The 14,428-nt window shown below is 36.5% G+C and overlaps 1 protein-coding gene across 1 annotated transcript in view; it reads right to left on the bottom strand.

Moving 5' to 3' along the window:
- SANBR (SANT and BTB domain regulator of CSR) overlaps nucleotides 1–14,428 on the bottom strand; it is a 63,200-nt gene that overhangs the window by 13,778 nt on the left and 34,994 nt on the right. The window contains exons 12-15 of the mRNA XM_047069636.1: nucleotides 8,099–8,244; nucleotides 7,264–7,363; nucleotides 5,510–5,542; nucleotides 4,580–4,679 (exon numbers count right to left, since the gene is read on the bottom strand). Coding sequence (XP_046925592.1) covers nucleotides 4,580–4,679; nucleotides 5,510–5,542; nucleotides 7,264–7,363; nucleotides 8,099–8,244 — 379 coding nt within the window. The remainder of the gene's footprint in view (nucleotides 1–4,579; nucleotides 4,680–5,509; nucleotides 5,543–7,263; nucleotides 7,364–8,098; nucleotides 8,245–14,428) is intronic.

Genomic DNA, 14,428 nt, shown 5'->3' with positions numbered 1-14,428 from the left:
TCAACACCCATTCACCATAATAATTCAACAACTTAGAAACAGAAAAGAACTTCCTCAACCTGAGAAAGGGCATTTACGAGAAACCAACCACTAACATTTTATACTTAATGGTTAAAGAATGAATGCTTGGGGCGCCTGGGTGGCACAGTCGGTTAAGCGTCCGACTTCAGCCAGGTCACGATCTCACGGTCTGTGAGTTCGAGCCCCGCGTCAGGCTCTGGGCTGATGGCTCAGAGCCTGGAGCCTGTTTCCGATTCTGTGTCTCCCTCTCTCTCTGCCCCTCCCCCGTTCATGCTCTGTCTCTCTCTGTCCCCCAAAAAATAAATAAACGTTGAAAAAAAAATTAAAAAAAAAAAAAAAAAAGAATGAATGCTTTCCCCTTAAGATAGGGAGCAAGGTAAGAACATGTGTTCTTACCACTTCTAGTCAATATGAGGCCCTAATGAGTGCAAAAAAGCAAGACAAAGAAATAAAAAGCATACACACTGGAAAGGAATCTAATAAGCAAAGAAAAATTATGTGAAATTAGCAAGGGCACAAGAAAGAAGGTCAACTGTAACAACTGAAAAGTTGGAAAAATTTAAAAAACCTACTTCCATTTATAACAGCATTTAAAAAAGCACTTAGGAATAAATTGAACAAAAGATGTTCAATATCTGCATACTGAAACTATAAAACATTGTTGAGAGACATTAGAGAACTAAATAAATGGAAAGATATTTTGTATTCATGGATTGGAAGACTTGCCATTGTTAAAAAAAAAAAAAAAGCAATTCTCTCCAAATTGATATATGATTCAACACAATCCTAATGAAAGTCCCAGCAGTTTTTTTGTAGAAGTAGTTACCTTTGTTCTAAAATGGACAGGAAATGCAAAGCACCTAGAAATACAAAAATAATCTAAAAATAAAAGAACAATTTTGAAGAACTCACATCACCAGATTTCAGGAATCACTAAAAGCTACAAAAATTAAGACCATGTGGTACTCATACACTGATGTAAATAAAGGATACATAAAAATCAATGGAAGAAAACAAAGAGTTTAAAAATAGATCCACAGGTAAATGATCAGTTGATTTTTTAACAAAAGTGTCAAGGTAATCCAATGGGGAAAGAACATTCTTTTCAACAAATGGTTCTGGAAAAATTGGCTATGCCTATAGGAAAACAAAGGGAAGCTCGACCCTTAACTTATACGATACACAAAAATTAACCTGGAAGAGATCATAGAATTAAATACAAAAGCTAAAATCATACAATTTCTAGAAGAAAACAGCAGAAAATCTTTGTGACCTTGGGGTAAACAAAGATTTCTTAGTTATTAAAGTATGAAACATAAAAGGGACACAAAAACATTAGAGTTCATGAAATTAAAACCTTTTGCTCTTCAAAAGACATCATTTTTTAAAAATTTATTTGAGAGACAGAGTGTGTGCACACGCGCAGGACAGGAATAGAAGAAAAGGGAGAGAGAGCGCCTGGGTGGCTCAGTTGGTTAAGTGTTTGACTTCAGCTCAGGTCCTGATCTCACAGTTCGTGGGTTCAAGTCCCGTGTCGGGCTCTGTGCTGACAGCTCAGAGCATGGAGCCTGCTCTCTGCCCCTCCCCTACTTGTACTCTCTCTCAAAAATGAATAAACATTTTTTAAAAAATTAAAAAAAAAAAAAAAAAAAGAACTGCTTGAAAATTCCCAAGCAGGCTCCATGCTGTTCTATTCCATGACTGTGAGATCATCCCATGATCTCACGTTGGGCTCCCAGAATCCTGAGATCAGGACTTAAGCCAATACCAACAGTTGGACACTTAACCAACTAAGTGCCCCAGGTGCCCCCAAAAGACATCATTAATAAAATTAAAAGGCAAGCCACAAACTAGGGCCAAATATTTGCAAAACATATGAACTTGTATCCAAAAATATATAAGGAATGCTTGCAATTCAATAATGAGGCAAACAATCCAACTGAAAAACAGGTAAAAGATCATTTAAACAGATACTTCATGAAAAAGATATATAAATGGCCAGTGAGCACATGAGAAGATACCCAGAATTATATACCTACACTAGAATGGCTAAAGTTAAAAAAAAAAGTAACAATAATACCAAATATTGGTAGAAACATATAGCAACTGAACTCATACATTGCTGGTAGAACACAAAATGGTAGTCACTTTGCAAAACAGTCTGGCAGTTTCTTTCAAAGTTAAACGTTAACACTTACCATATGACCCAGCAATTCCACTCCTAGGTATCTACCCAAGAAAAATGAAAACATATGTCCACATGGTCTTGTATGCAAACGTTCACGGCAGCATTATTTGTTAATAGCCAAGAACGGAATCAACCCAAATGTCCATGAAATGGTGAATGGATACACAAATTATGATATACTCACACAATGGAATACTTCTGTGAAATAAAAAGAAACAAACTACTGATACACACAACAATATGGACGAATCTCAAAAACATCATACTAAGTGAAAGAAGCTACACACATAAAACACTACTCAGGATGCCACTCACATGAGACCTTAGAGGAGTGTAAACAGGCAGAAGATAACTTTTTGGAGTGATGTTCTAGGTCTTGATCTTGGTGGTGATTACCCAATTGTATGCTAAAACTCAATATATACACTTAAAAATGGGTGAATTTTATTACATATAAATTCTACCTCAATCAACTGTAGGTAAAAAAGCCCACACAAAACACAGCAGCATTTTCTTCTTGACTAATTATAATTTAAAAGTAATTGATAAAGGACTAGTTTTTAATAAGAGGATTGAACACATAAAGAAAAATTACGTAAAGTTGGAAAAAAGACAAAGGGAGGGTTGCATGTCCTTTTAGTGTCATATTGGAGGACTGTTTAAAAGACCTGTGTAAAATCAAAGCCACACTGAGATACCACCTCACACCTGTCAGAGTGGCTAAAATGAACAACTCAGGAAACTACAGATGCTGGTGAGGATGCGGAGAAACAGGAACCCTCTTGCACTGTTTGTGGGAATGCAAACTGGTGCAGCTGCTCTGGAAAACAGTGTGGAGGTTCCTCAAAAAATTAAAAATAGATCTACCCTATGTCTCAGCAATATCACTACTAGGAATTTACCCAAGGGATACAGGAGTGCTGATGCATAGGGGCACATGTACCCCAATGTTTGCAGCGGCACTTTCAACAATAGCCAAATTATGGAAAGAGCCTAAATGTCCATCAACTGACAAATGAATAAAGAAGATGTGGTTTATATATACAATGGAATACTACTTGGCAATGAGAAAGAATGAAATCATGCCATTTGCAGCAACATGGATGGAACTGGAAGGTATTATGTTGAGTGAAATAAGTCAGTCAGAGGACAGATATCAATGTTTTCACTCATATGTGGATCTTGAGAAACTTAACAGAAGACCATAGGGGAAGGGAAGGGGAAAAAAACAGTTACAGAGAGGGAAGGAGGCAAACCACAAGAGACTCTTAAATACAGAGAAGAAACTGAGGGTGGAGGGGGTGGAGGGGGTGGAGGGGGTGGAGGGGAGGGAAAATGGGTGACGGCCATTGAGGAGGTGATATACTCACACAATGGGTGATACACTCACACAATGGAATATTGTAATATTGCAATAGTGTAATATTGCACTTGCTGGGATGAGCACTGGGTGTTGTATGTAAGCTAATTTGACAATAATTATATTAAAAAAAAAAAGGCCCATGTAAGAATTACTTAATTCTCAAAGAAAATGTCCTTGTGTCTTTCCTATTTACTGTTATTGAAGGCCCAGAGGACATGAAGTCTTAGGTTAACTTGCAGATTTTTGTGTCTAATAGAAATGCAAATGATTCTTTTTTAGAAGAAAAGATAACCTCAAAGGTTATCAGTTACTGCCTAGTAGAACATCAATCAGTTTTGCCGCTAACTTGCAATCCTTTTTAACATTCTTTTTGAAGTGTCTATAAATACCCAAGCCTTCAAATGTTCTCTGAACCAACTTTGGCTGTTTCTCCCACTAATGAGTTGAAAAATGTTGACACAAGTTCATTCTGTAGTTGTATAAAATCATGTTTTTAGTTTTTTAAAAATCATACTCTGGTGCTTCATTTGAGGTCACTTCAAAAAAATTTTTTTTTGTTATTATGTTTATTTTTTGAGAGAGAGAGAGACAGACAGAGCGTGAATGGGAGAGGGGCAGACAGAGAGGGAGACACAGATTCTGAAGCAGGCTCCAGGCTCTGAGCTGTCAGCACAAAGCCTGATGTGGGGCTCGAACAGTGTCACTTCAAATCATCTCTGGTACACTGATATAAGTCATACATTTTGAGAAACCCCTTAGGTTACACTTGAAATGAAAACTTGGAGGATTATTTCTCAATACACTGCACTTTTTAAATAACTTTGTGATTATTCTGTGTTAGTGCCAGGGTTAGAGAAACTTGATGAAGCCTCCTTTATTTATTTTTTTTCCATGTTGTAACCTACCATGTACACTTACAAAGCTAATTCATCATCCCTTGCATTAGAGCCTTTAGAATGCAACCCCTTCATAAAAGTGAGACTTGATTTTATCTTAGAAATCAGTACTTTGTTTCTTGGATATTTCTTCTTCATCTCCAACTTCATCTTCAGTGACCTCAGATCCAGTGGTATATTCTTCTTCTTCCGAAAATAATGATTGTTGTTTCTGAATTAAAAAACACACACACACACACACCCTTTTAAAAACATATTAATATATCTCTAATGGACGCTTTCAAATTTATCTAAATTTAATGAGTCAAACAAGAGCTAATAAAATGACCAATACCTAATACAACATTCAGGAAATGGCCATAAGAAGTTCTACATTTAGGAGAGGATCACATTACATTAAATATCTTTTATTTATTTCCTTCACATATTCTAGTAGAGTGTTGGGCCCATAATAGGTCATCAGCATTTGTCAAACTATACCTCTATCACCTAACTGAATGCATGTTCCTTGATATTAGGATTACATTAAAATATAATAATTGCTAGTATTAAAGTAGTCCCATAAGCAACCATATGTACACATTCCCTGGATAAACATGGCCTTGGATTACTCAACCATATCTGCATCAGCTTCCTGCATCTACCCACCCTGCTTTCTGTCATCACTGATCCAAATTCCATTTGCATTCTTCTGAATATTGGTGGCACATGGCGGGTGATGGCAAAGAGGTAAAAAAAAAAAAAAATCAACCAATGTGTCAATCAAACCACCAAATACCTGGAATTTAATACATTTGTTGCTTTGTTCTATGACCTAATGTGACTTAAAAGTGACTTCAAAAAAGCCATTAAAGAGACTTATGGAGTATATGTCTGTTTTAAACAATGGCATTTTTAGTAAGTACAAAATTACAGAAGCTGAAAAAGATAACTGCATTGAACTAAAGTCTGTAAAATAAGATACTGGTAAGATTCTATTAAACTAAACTTTAGTTTTGGAAGAAAGAGATCTATGAAAGTAAAGTATAGTTGCTTACTTACCAGTTGCAGAGTCCAGTTTTTCAGTGACAAAAACTATAAGACAAAGGAATGAAAGATTAATAAATTTGTATCTACCCAGATTGCAGCTCCTTATTTTCATGTGGATACTGTAAGAGTTGAAAAAAGCTGCAAGTATAGTTCCTTTCCAGGTTGAAACAACTTAAAACTCAGGCTGAAAATGATGTTTTACAAGGTTTTTATAACGGCTGTCTAGAAAAAGATGTATATGTTTATAAAAAGAAAAGAAAGAAAAAGAAAATCGGGGCACCTGGGTTTGCTCAGTCTTAAGTGTTTGAGTTTTGATTTCGGCTTAGGTCATGATCTCACAGTTTGTGAGATCAAGCCCTGCATTGGGCTTTGTGCTGACAGCATGGAGCCTGCTTGGGATTCTCTCTTCCCCTCTTCTTTCTGTTCACTCTCCCTCTACTCCCTCTCTCTGCTCATGCTCACTCACTTGCTCAAAATAAACAAACATTAAAAAAAAAAAAAAGAAAGAAAAAGAAAATCAACACTTCTGGGGCACCTGGGTGGCTCAGCTGGTTAAACATCCAACTTCAGCTGGGGTCGTGATCTCACAGTTCGTGAGTTCAAGCCCTGCAATGGGCTCTCTGCTGTCAGTGCAGAGCCCACTTTGGATACTCTGTCTCTCACTGTCTCTGCCCTGTCTCCGAACCCTTTCTTACTCATTCTCTCTTAAAATAAATAAACATTAAAAACAAAACAAAAAAACAAAAAGGAAAATCAACACTTCCCAGTATCATTTCCAAAGGATAAGTAAACCACAGGCAGAGATAATATGATTTAATTTTTGAACTATTTCAATCACTTTTTAATGTTTATATTTTATTATAGATTCAAGAACCAAATTATATATGGATATTCAAAAAACCTCATTTGCTATATTGTACATAATTAAAGAATGATAATGATTGAATTTTTTTTTTTCTTTTTTTTCAACGTTTATTTTTTATTTTTTGGGACAGAGAGAGACAGAGCATGAACGGGGGAGGGGCAGAGAGAGAGGGAGACACAGAATCGGAAACAGGCTCCAGGCTCTGAGCCATCAGCCCAGAGCCCGACGCGGGGCTCGAACTCACGGACCGCGAGATCGTGACCTGGCTGAAGTCGGATGCTTAACCGACTGCGCCACCCAGGCGCCCCAAAGAATGATAATGATTGAATATTTGTAGCCATTTGGAGTTGACAATACATTTTACATAGAATATTTCACTTTGTCAAGTAAATGATACCTCAGCCAATACAAAGCGAGGAAGTTCATGGGCAAATAGAGATTCCCTGGTTGTCAGTAATAAGAATCAAAGGAATTAAAGCTATCTGGCCACCTGAAAAATATTTCAGTTTTGAAACCCTGCAAAAACTAAATGCATTCCTGATTTCAATTAAAAAAAAATTTCATACCAAAAAAGTTTACAGAATTAGAATTAGGAGGGGACAAAATATCCCATTCACACTATCTTCAATCCTCAAATCATTACTTGTTCATAATAAAACCTCTGAAGAACATGTTATATTTTTTCCCCAAACTGAAGTTGATTAATTATTAGTTGAGGGCAAGGAACATGTCCTATTACCCTTACAGTCCTACTAACTCAGCATTTGTTATGATCAGATAGTCAGTAAATGTTTATTAATTGCAAATGTCAATTTCAGTTTAAACCCATCACATTTCTGTTAAAGATTAAATGCCACCAATTGTTCATATCAAAAAAGAATAAGTGAAACAAGCTACTCACAGCATTGAGCTCCCCACTTTTGGGGCCCCATGGTGTATTTGGCTCCAATAAAACATCACAGTCTAGACCCTTTTCATCACAGGGACCAACCCCAGAATCACTTGAAAGAAAAAGAGATTTTAGGGAGAAATGTTCAATTTCAGAAGAAGTTAAATGCAAATGATGTCTATTTTTATTGCAAATGTTTTATAAATGTTCTTTAGAAATATAGTTCTTGAGTATAAGGCATGCCACCTCAACATTTCCATTTCTTAATTCCTCCAGTGATTTCCCCTAGCAGAAGGCACTCCATACAGGGGAGGCACTACTGCATTCCAAGCATCCTACTTGCCAGGTAGTCAAATGGGCTGCTAAGACTGGTACTTTTATGAGAATAGCCTTCAGGAAAGGGTCCCCCTACCCCCAACCTGACAGCTTACTGCAATTGCAAAATGATAGAAGTGACTTCAGAAATTATTAAATCAAGGAGTTCAAATTTATGCAAAGAAAACCTTAATCATTTTTTTTCTAGATGTATCAATCAAGGATTTAAAAAGGGCTTAAGTGACTTCGAAAAAGAAAAAAAAAAACCTCAAAAACTGAATTGCAGGTCCCAACCTTTCAATCACCAAAGACTCTTTTTATTAGTTTTTCTTTCCCTTGGACCTCCCATATTTTTTCTATCAAATAAGCACCTGCTTGCTCTTACTGCAAGCTGACATATAATTTCAGTAAGCTTTCTGGAATAACGTAAGCTATGTGGGGACTGCCATTATTGGTTTGGGGAGGCACCCGGATTCTGAGATGGGAAGCACTGAATAAAGCGCTGCAGCGCATCCCCCCACCCCCACCTCACCTAACTGTATCTTTAGAAAAAGGCACAACAATGACATCTTTGTGTTTGTGCAGATCGTCCAGTATTCTAGTGGTTGGACACGACAGCAAATCTCCGCCTTCACTTTGATCATGAAGAGCAACTATGTGGTCCTTCACTTTACAACCCTGTCATGTAAGAGATACTACATTAGAGAGGTTGGTTTGTAATAGAAATATTCCTTTAAAGATGATTGTATGTTTTTGTTTTTCTTTGCCCAGCCATATTGTCATATTAACCATTTTATAACTTTTTCTCAAGAAAAAAATAAGGCAGTTGATTCCTGTATAATGCAGGGTTAGGGGTGCCGATCCCCTGCATAGTCAAAAATCCACATAACTTTTGGCTCCCCAAAACTTAACTACTAAGAGCCTACTGTTGACTGGAAACCTTACTGATAAACAGCTGATCAACACATATTGTGTGTTAAATGTATTATATACTGTATTCTTAAAATAAGGCAAGCTAAGGGAAGACAATCAAAAGGAAGAAAAAATATTTATGGTACTATACTGTACTTATCAAAAAAAAATCAACGTATAAGTGGATCCATGCTGTTCACCCATGTTGTTCAAGGGTTAACTGTGCTCATACAGAAAAGAGCATGAAATATAAATGTACACCTTAATAAACAGTCAAGAATATTCATGTAACCAACATTCATTCCCATTAAGAAACAGAATATTGCTGGGGTGCCTGGGTGGCTCAGTTGGTTGAGCATCTGACTCTTGATTTTGGCTCAGGTCATGATCTCACAGTTCGTGAGTTCAAGTCCCACATGGGAGCCTGCTAGGGATTCTCTCTCTCTCTCCCTCTCTCTCTCTCTCTCTCAAAATAAATAAACTTATATATCTATAAGTGTATACACACACACACACACACACACACACATATATATATTAAAAAAAACTAGAATATTACCAACACTTTTGGAATTCCTATGGGCTCATTCCTGATTGTAACTGCCTCCTTTCTCCCAAAAGATAATCTTTATCCTGACTTTTATGGTATTCACTTCCTTGTTTTTATCCTTTTACCACTAAAGGATGCATCCCTAAACTTAGCTATACTTTTACCTCACTTGTTTTGTTTAACATTATGCCTTTATGAGTCAACCACATTATTGTATGTAACAATAACATTTGTTTTAACGTATACTATTCCATTGTATACAAATTTACAATTTGCATATCTATTCTACAGTTGATGGATGGGTTGTTTCCAGTTTGGAGCTATTACAAATAAAACTGTTATGAACAATCTTTTACATTTCCTGGTGTAAAAGTGCTCATGTGTACCAAATTATATTACTCTCAGAAGTATATGAGTGTTATTACTCTATATACTAACACTTGGTAAGGCATTTTAATCTTAGTCATTCTGGTGAGCATGTAGTAGTATCTCATTGTGGTTTTAATTTGCATTTCCTCAATTACAAATGAGGTTGAACTCCTTTTCGTGGTTACAAGACAGCTAAATGTCTTTTTTTCCCCAGCGAAATGCCTTCTTGTGTGACATTCCTATTTTTGTTTTCTTATTGTGGGGTGCCTGGGTGGCTCAGTCGGTTAAGTGTCCGACTTCAGCTCAGGTCATGATCTCACAGCTTGTGAGTTCGAGCCTCATGTCGGGCTCTGTGCTGACAGCTCAGAGCCTAGAGCCTACTTCTGATTCTGTGTCTCCCTCTCTCTCTGCCCCTCCCCTGCTCACGCTCTGTCTCAAAAATAAATAAACATAAAAAAGTTAAAACACTGTTTTCTTATTGATTTGTATGAGCTAAAAACATCTTAATATGAACCTTTTATGGATATGTTGCTAATATCTGGTCCTACCTATGACTTTGTCTATTGAAGTTGATTTAATGTAGGTGATGTACTGGAATTTAAAAATCTTTTTCTTGGGACTCCTGGCTGGCTCATTCATTAGAGCATGCAGCTCTTGATCTTGGATTTGTGAGTTTGCGCTCCATATTGGGGGGTAGAGTTTACTTAAAAAAACTAAATAATGGATGTGTGGGTGACTCAGTTGGTTGAGCATCCACCTCTTGATTTCAGCTCAGGTCATGATCCCAGGGTCATGGGATCGACCCCTGTCTTGGGCTCCATAGGCTGAGCATGGAGCCTGCTTAAGACTTTCTCTCTCTCTGCCCCTCTCGCCTGCTCACTCTAAAATAAAAAATAAGATTTTTTATGGTATTATCTTTTAATAGCTTTATGAGTTCTCCTTTCACATATAGATCTTTTTTTGTGAGTAGTTTGGGATAGATTCCATTTCCATTTTTTTCCCCAAATGGATATACCAATGTTCCAGGACCTCTTACTAAAAAGTCTACCCTTTGCCTACTGCTCTATACTGCCACCTCTGTCATAGTCAAGTATCCAAGCGGCTGTGAGTACTCTCTTCTACTGGTCTGTCTACTCTTTGCCAGTATCACCCTAATGGCTTTGTAATAAATCTTCATGTTGGGCAGAGCAAGCACTTCTACCTTTGGTTCTTTGAGAGTATCTTGGTTATCCTTGGCCCTCTTCATTTCCACAGACATTACAATCAGTTTAGCAAAGTTCCCAATAAAAATCTGTTAGTATTTTTATTGAGATTACATTGATCTAAATAGACCAGTTTGGGGAACATTTACATCTTTATAATACTGAGTTTTCCAATCTATGAATGTGGTATGACAATCCATTTTTTAGTTTTATTTTCTCTCATTAGTGTTTTATGTTTTCTGTATAGAGTTCTTGCACATATTCTATTAGATTTAATCCTAGGTACCTGATTTTTTGAGACTACTGTAAATGGTTTCTTTTTATAAATTTGATCTTCTAACATTGTTTGGTTTATAGAAATAAAATTGGTTTTTGTAAATGATGTTTAACAGATCAATCTTAAATTCCTATTAATTCTAATAATTTATCTGAAGATTCTTCAGGATTTTCTATGTTCACAATGTGATCTGCAAATTATGACAGTTCCTTTTTGATCCTTACACTTTTTATTTTTTTCTTGCATTACTATACTGTCTAGGACCTCCAGTTCAATTTGAATAGAACTGTTGTAACAATGCGCACCCTTATCTTACTCCTAATTTCAAAGGAAAACTTTTCTACATTTCACTATTAAGTGTGACATTTGTTTTAAGTTGTGTATTATCTATTCTTTATTGGATTGTGTTATTTCCCTTTTATTTCTAAATTTGCTAAGATTTTTTTTTTAAATCATTCCTCTCATTCCCTTTATATACATTAATTTGGAACTTATATATTCTTTTATCCTTTTAGTGGTTATCCTAGAACTTATAACACGTATCCTTGACTTATCAAAGTCTAATTTGTTAATACCTCCTGTTTTTTTTTTAATTTTTCTTTTAATGTTTATTATTTTTGAGAGACAAAGAGACAGAGCAGAGGAGGGGCAGAGAGAGAGAGAGAGAGAGACAGAATCTGAAGCAGGCTCCAGGCTCTGAGCTGTCAGCACAGAGCCTGACACGGGGCTCGAACTCACAAGCTATGAGATCATGACCTGAGTCGAAGTCGGATGCTCAACTGACTAAGCCACCCAGGCACTCCATTAATATCTCTTCTCTTAAACAATGCAAGACCTTTTAAACTGTCAGACCTCCACTTTAACATCCTTCTAATCTACAGGCTATTGTTGTGGGTTTTAAAATTATACATTAAAATCTAGAGTATGTGTCAATTATTTTAAATTTTCTATTTTACTTATATAATCCTATATTTATTACAAACATACACACACATAAAGTGTTACCATCATTGCTTAATATAGTCAATGTTCATTTAGATTTACCAATATACCAATTTTTTTCTTTGGTCTTCATTCCTTCCTGTATCTTGAGAACATCATTAGTATCTCCTTTAAAGCAATTCGTTGGTTGAAAATTCCTTCAATTTTTCTTTGCCTAAAAATGTTTTTATTTTGTCTTCACTCTCGAAGGATATTTAAGGAAGGCACAGATTTCTAGAATGTTAACTATTTCTTTTGGTACACCAAAGACTGAAGGAACTATACTCTGGCTTCCACTGACACCATTTTGAGATGTGAACTCTCATTATTGATGTTTTGAAGGGATTCTACTTTTTCCATCTGGCTGCTTTTAAATGTTTTCTTTTGTTGTCTGCAGTTTCACTCTGATATGTGCAGGTATGGATTTCCTACTATTTTTACTGGAAGTCACTGGAATTTTTTTGTTTTTGTTTTTAATTCCAGTCAGTTAACACACAGTGTTATACTAGTTTTAAGTGTACAATATAGTGCTTCAACAATTCCATTAAAGGGAATCACCGGAATTCTTTTCATTTTTTAATTTATTTTACTTTTTAAATTTATTTTTTAAAGAGAGAGAGCAGGGGAGAAGGGCAGAGGGAGAGAGAGAGAATCTTAAGCACACTCCATGCTCAATGTGAAGCCCAATGTGGGGTTCAATCCCACAACCCTGGGATCATGACCTGAGCCAAAATCAAGAGTCCAACACTCAACCAACTGAGCCACCCAGGCACCCCTGGAATTCTTGAATCTATAAATTAAAATCTTTCAATAATTCTGAAGTATCTCAGCCGTTATCTCTTCAAATTTTGCCTCTAATACATTCTCTTTTTATTTCTATTGGGAACCCCATTAAGAAATTAGTGCTTCTTACATAAAAAGATAAATAGTGTAGAATACTACTATATGAGGTACTTAGAGAATTCAAATTTGTAGAGACAAAAAACAGAATGGGAGTTGCCAGGCACTGAGGGGAGGGGGAATGGAGAATGTTGATTGGCTATAGAATTTTAGTTTTTGCAAGACGAAAGAGTTCTGGAGACTGGTTGTACAACAGTGTGAATATACTTAATACTACTGGGCCGTACACTTGAAAAACAGTTTAGATGGAAATTTTTATGTTTATTTTACTACAATTTAAAAAATGACATGCACTCTCTAGGTTTCTTACTTTTAGATTTCTCATCATTTTGTCTCTCTGTGCTTCATTCTGGATAGTTTCTTCTGACTTTTATCTTCCAGTTGTATCTAATCTCCAGTTAAATTTAAATTTGCCACTGAGCTTAAATTTGCCACTGAGCTTAAATTTGCTAATAACCCAAATTCCTTGGCAGTAAATCTAATCATACCCATCCGGCAAAACCCCAGTTCTGGATGAACTCAACTACCCATTTTCTCCATGTATGCACTCAACCAGCTTAGGGGTGCTAGAGAGAGTGACATAAAAGACATGTTGGGTTTCATTGTAAATTTATGATTACCAATCTCCCATGGGCTCTCAAACTGCTTACTAACCTACAACCTTTCTCTGGAAAATTCACTCTCATGTTTTCCAAAAAGACTACTTCAAACCTTCCCTTTTCCCTTATTATTAGCAGATGGCTTTACCCCCTACTATATAGAGAACAGGAAAGGCATTAGATTGGAAAAATTTATCTAAATGACAAAAACACAATTTTACTAATATCTGCAACCATTCTACTCTTCTCTACTGTTACAACAGAGGAACTGCCCTTCCTCCTGTCTAAATTGAGATTGCCACATGTGCTTATGATCCCACCCTACCCTGTGTCCTCATGGCCTTATACTTATCAACCTCTCTTCCTCAACTGGATCCTTCCCACTGCCTTTTAAAAAGGTGTCTCCTGGGGCACCTGGGTGGCTCAGTCGGTTAAGCGTCCGACTTCAGCTCAAGTCACGATCTCACGGTCCATGAGTTCAAGACCCGCATCGGGCTCTGGGCTGATGGCTCAGAGCCTGGAGCCTGCTTCAGATTCTGTGTCTCCCTCTCTCTGCCCTTCCCCCGTTCATGTTCTATCTCTCTCTCTCTCTCTCTCAGAAATAAACGTTTAAATAAATAAATACATAAAAATAAAAAAATAAAAAGGTCTCTCCTATCAAAACAAAATAAAGCAGAAACAATAAATATCTATAACATAATACTGACTTACTTTCTACCTTTTTCAAATTTCCCAAAAGAGTTGCTATTCACATTGTGCACATTTGTTCTTCTTCCACTCACTCACTTTGCAACCCTTACCAATCTGGCTTTGGGATCTAGCACTTTGACAAAACAGATTGTCACACTTATGAATTCCAGGTTACCAAAGCCAAAGGACACATATCTTTCATCATTCTATCAGTATTTGGCAGTATTTGGCATCATGGTCCACTTTTTCTTTCTTTAAATACTACTCCCTTGACTTTCACGACAACATCCTTGGTTTTCCTCCTATTATTCCAGCTGCTCCTGATCACTTTCGTTTGCAGGCTCACACTTCTCTATCCAGCCATTAAACTCTGGGAGTTTCT

Source organism: Lynx rufus, unplaced genomic scaffold (assembly GCF_022079265.1).
Source record: "Lynx rufus isolate CCGP_SWC_20201006 ecotype Redwood Valley unplaced genomic scaffold, mLynRuf1.p SCAF_8, whole genome shotgun sequence".
NCBI lineage: Eukaryota > Metazoa > Chordata > Mammalia > Carnivora > Felidae > Lynx > Lynx rufus.
The sequence above is the reverse complement of the archived record's forward strand: the minus strand, read 5'-3'. Positions and strand labels throughout refer to the sequence as shown.